A 7,510-nucleotide genomic window follows, 5' to 3' on the forward strand; every position below is an offset into this window, starting at 1 on the left:
GGAGACGTTTTTGCAGTGGTTAGAGGCTTATACTGCCATTCTCACTTTCTCTCTCTTTCCTTGCAAATAAATACAAGTAAATAAATAAAATGATTTTTTAAAAATAGCTGGTTTTATAATGACATATTTTCATATGTGCATATAAATGCTTTGATCCAAGTAGCCTGTGGGCACAGTTGGAAAATCATAATGACAGACCTGGGGTTGGGGTGCTTTTCAGTAATGATCAAAGGAAGGCCTCTGTGCTATGGAGGTACTGTGGCCTCATTGTATATCTGACCTGAATAATCTTTTGGAAAACTGACATATACGTACATTTGTGTATTTGTTTATTTGTGTGTGTGCATGTGTGCAATGTGCGCACACACAAATGGGTGCACCAAGGTCTCCTGCTGCTGTAATGGTATGATCAGAGCCCGGATTTGGAGGCTCTGTTAACAAACGTCTTTGACATCTGAGCCACCCCCATGGCTCCATGCTGCCTCACACTTTTACCAAGTAGGTGCTGAGCCCTGAGCTAAGCAGAGAGAATGAAAACTGCTTTCCCAGTTCCCATCCTTCTCCAGGGGTGTGACAGGAAATGGGATCTGTTTCTCAACACTTGCAGGACAAGACCGTGTCAAAATTTACCTGTCAGAAATCAGGGGAGAATTCTGAAAATGTAAACTACACTTTTATCCACATTCCTGAGGAAAAAAAATTGTAGGTGAGATTAGGTCAAGCACTCCTCCACATTTGAGCACTTGTCTCTCCTCTAACTGACTATGAGTCACCATGGTGACATGACATGTTAGAGCCCATGGTAACATCAGCAGTTTGTTGCTTCCCTACAAAGGTTCTAGAACAGATGCGCTTTGAACCAGGCAGAACATGATTAGTGATCCTCAGAACAAGTAGTGCGGATTTAGTGTAGGACTATGAACATTCAGAGCATGAAAAAGAACAACAAATCCTTCGGGAAACCAGTGGTTGGTGAAGAGCCAGCTAGAGCAGCCACATCTGAGGCTTCATGTGATCCAAATGGGGACACCAGAGGAGGTTCACAAACTCAGAGTGACCAAGGCATGAGTCAAGATCCAAGGCTTGGAGAGAACCTCGAAACACAGGAACAAGACCACCATGAAGCCAGCGAGGAAGGCACCAGCAGTCTCCTGGGGCTTTCATTTCCCAGAAAACTCTGGGCAGTAGTGGAGAACGAGGCGTTCAAGTCTGTGGGCTGGAGTGAAGAAGGAGACACCGTGAAGATTGAGGGAGAACTTTTTGAAGCAGAGGTCCTTCACCGCAGTGGTGCAGATAAAATTTTTGAAATGGACAGCTTAAAGCGTTTCATCTGTGAACTTAATCTTCATGGGTTCAGGAAGATACGCACAAAGAATTCACCAGTGCACCCTGGAAAGAAGAAAATGATGGTAGAGTATATTTGTGTTAAATTTTCTATGAAAGAAAATTCTTTGCCTAGAAAACATTCTTTGTTTAGATTCCCACTACCAATGCCATGAACAATGGGCTGTAAGCTTTTCATTTTCTGTTTTAATTAATTAATTTATTGACAACTTCTGTACTTACACACAATAAACCACATTTCCCTTCCCTCCCCCACTTTCCCCTTCACAACTCTGGTCTCCATTATATCACCTCCCTCTATCCATTAGTCTTTCATTTTTTTCTCAATTTTTTTGAAGTTAATTAAATTTAATGATGACGTTACTTTATAGCTGGTCAAGGTCACTGCTTCCACCAATTCTGCATGATAAATGATGTTCTAAGTAAAAAGTAATATTACTGGGGCTACAGAGATGCTTAGCAGTTAAGGCACTTGCCTATGAAGCCTAAGGACACAGGTTCAATTCCCTGGTAACCACGTAAGCTAGCTGCACAAGGTGGCACATGTGTCTGGACTTCATTTGGAGGGGCAGTATGCCCTGCATGCCCATTCTCTCTGTCTCCCTCTCTCTTCTTTTGCTATGCTTGCAAATAAATAAGTAAAAATCTATTAAAAGGCCAGGTATGGCAGCACATGCCTTTAAACCCAACACTTGGGAGGCTGTGGTAGGAATATTTCCATGAATTTGAGGCCACCCTGAGGTTACATATTGAATTTCAGATCAGTCTGGGCTAGAGCAAGATGCTACCTTGAGAAAAACCCAAAATAATAATAATAATATTATTAATAATCTGCATTTAAAATTTTAATTTAATAACCATTTGGCACGCCTGTGCAAAACAATATGTTTATAATCATCCAACGTAGAATCATATACTAAAAAAAATTAGACTCAGCTTTTTTGTCATCAGACCCCCTATAAAGTTTACTACCCAGCACAAGTGTCTTGGTTGTTCATATCCCTAAACATCCACAAATCACGTGCTATGTGCAAAGCTCTTAGTCAGGCTTTCAGGTAGAGCAGAAAGAAAACAATATTGTTGAGGCCCTCAATGAGCTTATGGTCAAATATAGCACAGGAAGCAAGAGCAGGAAATCTCAGCTGCAGCAACACAGCTGCCCCTTAAAGCGGAAAATTTTTACTTAAGCAGGTGCCCAGAAGAAAGTGAGATTCTGCTATCATGTGGTTTAATGAAGACCTTTGTGCAGAATGGTAGAGCTGCTTAGAGTGTAAGTTCATAGTCTTGACAAGTGGCATAGGAAGACTAGGAATCTCAAGGACTGCAAGTCACATGACAAGACTATTCTGGAGATGAGTGACAGAAGTTCAGTGTGTCAAGTGCTAGCCTGGCAAGCACTGTCCTTGGTACCCCTGTAAAGTGCCAGGTGTGGCAGCACACTCCTGCAATCCCAGCACTGAAGAAGCGGAGACAGGAAAACCTGGGGCTCTCCAGCCAACTAGTCCAGCCAAATTGGTGAACTCAAGGCCTATGCGAGACCTTGCTTCAAAAAGAAGCAGATGTAGCACTTGGGAGGCAGAGAGAGGAGGATTGCCAAGAGTTTGAGGCCACCTTGAGACTATATCATGAAATCCAGGTCACCCTGTGCTAGAGTGAGACCCTAACTCAATCCCACCCCCAGAAAAAGAAGCAGTAGCAGATGGAGTTCCTGAGGGTAACACCTGAGGTTGTCCCCTAGGCTCCACCCACACAAGCACATTTGCACATGCACTTACACATGTATGTGCCAACATACATATGAACATACACACCACACATGTAGATAAAAGGTTATTCTCTCTTTTATTTTTGGTGTCATGATCTTTTCCTCCTCTTATGATGGCCTTGTGTAGGTAGTGTCAGGCACTGTGAAGTCATGGATATCCAGGCCATTTTGTGTCTGGAGTGAGCATGTTGTAAGGAGTCCTACCCTTCCTTTGGCTCTTACATTCTTTCTGCCACCTCGTCCGCATTAGACCCTGAGCCTTGGAAGGTGTGACCGAGATGTTACCCAGTACTCCAGTCACTGTTTTCCAGCACTATCATACTTTCTGAGTCATCCCAGGGTCACTGCCATCTGAAAAGAGAAGACTCTCTACCAAAAGTAAGAGTAGCATTAATATAAGGGTATGAATATTAAGATAAGTCCTTACTGGGAGGTTTGATAAATCTTTTCATTTTCAAGGATAACTGAAACTATTCACTGACTGGTAACTGTATAGAGTACAAAAGTAGAATGTTTGATATTAAAATGTGTGCCATCCCCTTAGATAGGTGCAGGCTAGGAGGACTCTTGGAGGCCAGGTCATGGCCTACATATGGTTCACGACCTTCAGCTGTGAGCATTTTGTTTCTAGTGAGGCCGTGCTGAAGGGCACCAGGACCATTGAAAGCAATGGAAATGATTTTCTCCATCACATAATCAGCTGAGTACGATGGGCAGTGTGACAGTCATGCATGCTTTACCTCAGAATGACTAAAAGCTTCCTTTTCCTTTCAGATCTATCAAAATGCAAACTTTCAGAGGGATAACCCAAGGCTGCTCGAGAACATCTGGAGGAGAGGATGTCAACGCAGCCCTGTTCAGGAAGAGCCATGCTGCAAGAGAAGGAAGCTGGATTTCCCCCAACGTTCTCCACACCTTCAGAAGAAGAAGCAGGAAAAGACCATTTCCCTGAAGGAAACCCCCAACAAACAGGCACCCCAAGGCCAGGGCACCTTCCTTCCAGTTGGTGTCACTGGATGCCCCCTAGCACTATGCCCTCCTGAGGAGCACAGCGTCCCATGTGGAGAATGCTCCCCTGAGGATGGCAACATGGTTTCTCTGGCTGGTGACAGAATGGAAGGGTCTGGGCAGGTGAGCATCAGACCCTCATGGTACCCTGATTGGGGTTCAGTGATATCTTTCTACAACAAGTGTTCCTCCATACTGAAGGCTGTCTTGGCAGCCATTTCCTTAAGTGAGCTGTCTGATGGGGAGAGGGAGCAGGGCTCCACCAGTGTGTCCTCTGCTGAGGAAGAGCAGGAGGGCTTCCGTCAAAATAAGTGAGTAATCTGTGTGCTATACAAGGGCAGTTCTCGTTCATGAGCTTACCGGCCATGTAACACTGCAAAAAGTCCTTGTTCACTAATTACAACCTAGTGTATTCCTATAAAGAAACACAAACCCCATGGTATTAAATAAAGAATCTCAACATCTGACTTAGGCTGCTCAGTACATCTTGACCCTGTAGTTTCACACCTTTTTCAGCAGCTTGGGTTTTGGGGAAATGCTATCTCCTCACTGACAGTAAATCAGAAAGAATCATCCAGATGGTTTTCTCTGGCATAAACTAATACACCCTGTGTAACAACAGAGACATTTATTTGTTAACTACTGCAAACCAAGAGAGCACTGGATGGATTTTCGCACATTAGATCTTCTCAGAGAACACTGGGGACCTACCAAACAATATTGGGAGAATCTTGGTTTTGGCAATATAGGTCTCCATGCACAAAGTCTAGTCCATGTCCTCAGGGAAGCCATGAAAGCAATGATCAGACCCAGCAATGCTACTAATGGTCATAGGTACATATCGGATGTGCAGCAGCCACAGCCAGGCAGCCACAGCCAACAGCATGCCTAAATTATGAGAACATAACCATGTTAGGAAAGCATAAGAGAAAAACCAAAGAGAACCCCAGAGTTGATCTCTACAGATTGTTTATTAGAGAAAACAGCGAGGGGCAGCAGGATTCCCTTGGGATGGAGGATGGAGCACTGAGCCAGGCTAGGGCCTGTGGACCTTGGTTGGGGTGTGCATCAGAGATAGGGGAAGCATGAGGCCCCCATGGGCAGGGTCAGAAGGAGAGTAGAAGATAAGCAGGCAAGCATGTGGGGATCCAGGAGGTGGGTGAAGGTGCAAGGGCTCTGGTTGGGGTGTGTCCCAGAGAGAGGAAGGCTCAGGGATGGTGGAGGTTCTGGAGAGAGGGCCAGGCAGGCAGGACTAGGTGGTTTGGGGCCCAAGGGCCTTCCCCTTTCTCATGGAGCCCTGCCTACTGCATGCTTCCACCCCCTACCCCAACCCCACCCCCCACAGTCCTCGTGCCTTCCCCTCTCTCCTGGACCCCTCGCAGTACATGTGCCATCCTTTATCTCTGGGAACCACATAGTACACTAGCCTTCCCCGCTCTCTCCCAGAGCCCAGTAGTACATGAGCCTTCCTCTCTCTCAGGGATGCAGTGCGCCTACCCCTCTCTCCTGGAACCACCCTACCCCACACACACACCCTCAGTAAAGGTGACTTCCCTTCTCTCCAGGCACAGGCAGTCCACACACATTCCCTTCTTTTTACACCCCTGAAGACCATGTGCCTTTACCCTCTCCCAGATGGCCTCACACTGTGTGCCTTCTCCTCACTCCTGGACCCCTGTCCAATGTGGCACTGGAGCCTTCCCCTCTCTCCTAGAACTGACAGAGAGTAGAGATGTTACAGGAAGTGGAGGTGTGGCTATCACACCTCAAGACCAGTGACCCACTTTCTACACGACTTCACTTCTTAAAAGTATGTAATTTTCGCAAGCTGCACATGAGATCATTGGGGAACATTTCACAGTCAAACTCCAAAACCATACAATGACTACAGTCAGGTTTCTTTCTTCTTAATGCCACTCTTGGGCACTAAACCCCAACACATGTTTTGGAAAGGATATGTCTTGTTCAAACATTAGCAGTAATTTTTACCAACACTGTAGTTGTCCCCTAAGTTATAAATCTCTTGCTACACACGAACACTCAAAGCATCCAAAACAGAGTTAGTTAACCTCCCCTTTCACTGAGTGGTGAAAAGAGATACAGTCTTTATGATTCTTGCTTAATTACATTTCCATCTTCCAACTCACTCAATCTCAAACTATTGAAGTCACCCTCTATTTCTTCTTCAACTTCTCATTCGATCTTTGTTGAGTTCTGTTGCTTCTATTTTAGAAATGTCTGAACATGTGATCTTTCATTAATTCCGAATGGTAGGCTCTTGGTCAAGGGTCTTGTCTTCTCTGATCTAGATTGTTTCTGATTGATGGTCCTTCCTCTGGCTTCCTTCACACTCTTACACTATGATATAAACAATCCCTACAGTTATCCCTAGCAACACATTTTCCCTCTTTTGCCATGAGTTCCATATTGATCAAGGTCTAGCCTCATCACATAACACATCATTTCATCTCTCTGGTGAACCACTTATCTTGGTTCAGGCCCATGGATTGTGATCTCTGAAATGACTTTTCTCCTCTTTTTCTTATGAAGTCTGAAGTAGTTTCGTATGGCTAGTCTAATAAATTATATTAATCTGAAAGTATCACAGCTTATTTTTTCAGTTTCTTTGGGTCGCTGTGGCTTGTTTCTCTGCACTACATCTCACAATGATGAAACCCAGGTACCTAAGGTCTTCTCTAGAGGAGACATTCTCTTATATCTTGAAGATGTTGGCAGCATGTTGAAAAAACAAGCTATGCCCTTTCTTGGTGGCGATTGTCAATTCCTTAGAGCCTTCTTTAAGTACACACTTTCATGATGTGTGTGTGTGTGTGTGTGTGTGTGTGTGTGTGTGTGTGTGTGTGTGTTTTCACTGGGAAACTTTTTCCCTGAAAAGATTACAAACATGTCAATTTACCCCAGATAGAAAAGAAACAACAGATCAAACAAGAATTGCACCAAAACCAGTTTTGTTAAGCCAAAGAATTTGTTGATGTTACTTGTAAAGAAGGGTGAGAGTTCCTTACAGAAGCATGGCCTTAAATTGACAAGCACATAAAGGTCACTAATACTGTTTAAGGAATCCAGGCATGGTTGTCATTGGATTCTTAGCATCAGGCTGTCTCCCACAGCTCTTACCCAGTAGCATCCTGTGCTGTGCTTTCATCTAACAGTTTCGGAAAGGAGTTTTCTCTCTGCTGATTTGGTTATGGGTCAGAACATCTTTGTTGGCTTTTTAAAAAAAAAATTGTTTATAGTTATTTATTTGACAGCGACAGACAGAGAAAGAGGCAGAGAGAGAGAGAGAGAAAATGGGTGTGCCAGGGCCTCCAGCCACTGCCAATGAATTCCAGATGCATGTGCCCCCTTGTGCATCTGGCTAACGTGGGTCCT

General features: G+C 44.4%; 1 protein-coding gene across 1 annotated transcript; it reads left to right on the plus strand.

Annotated features, from left to right (window-relative positions):
• The first annotated feature begins 917 nt into the window (after positions 1 to 917).
• LOC123457047 (heat shock transcription factor, X-linked member 3-like) lies at positions 918 to 4,432 on the plus strand. The gene is made up of 2 exons (XM_045141145.1): positions 918 to 1,409; positions 3,884 to 4,432. The coding sequence occupies exons 1-2, from the start codon at positions 918 to 920 to the stop codon at positions 4,430 to 4,432; spliced, it is 1,041 nt and encodes a 346-aa protein (XP_044997080.1).
• Positions 4,433 to 7,510: the final 3,078 nt, after the last annotated feature.

Source organism: Jaculus jaculus, chromosome Y, assembly GCF_020740685.1.
Source record: "Jaculus jaculus isolate mJacJac1 chromosome Y, mJacJac1.mat.Y.cur, whole genome shotgun sequence".
NCBI classification, from domain to species: Eukaryota; Metazoa; Chordata; class Mammalia; order Rodentia; family Dipodidae; genus Jaculus; species Jaculus jaculus.

Bases quoted from the DNA above. Each gene is read 5' to 3' on its own strand.
- LOC123457047 (XM_045141145.1), top strand. From the start codon at position 918: ATGAACATTCAGAGCATGAAAAAGAACAACAAATCCTTCGGGAAACCA. The intron at 1,410-3,883 runs GTAGAGTATATT...TTTTCCTTTCAG, and splicing joins CTGGAAAGAAGAAAATGATG to ATCTATCAAAATGCAAACTT.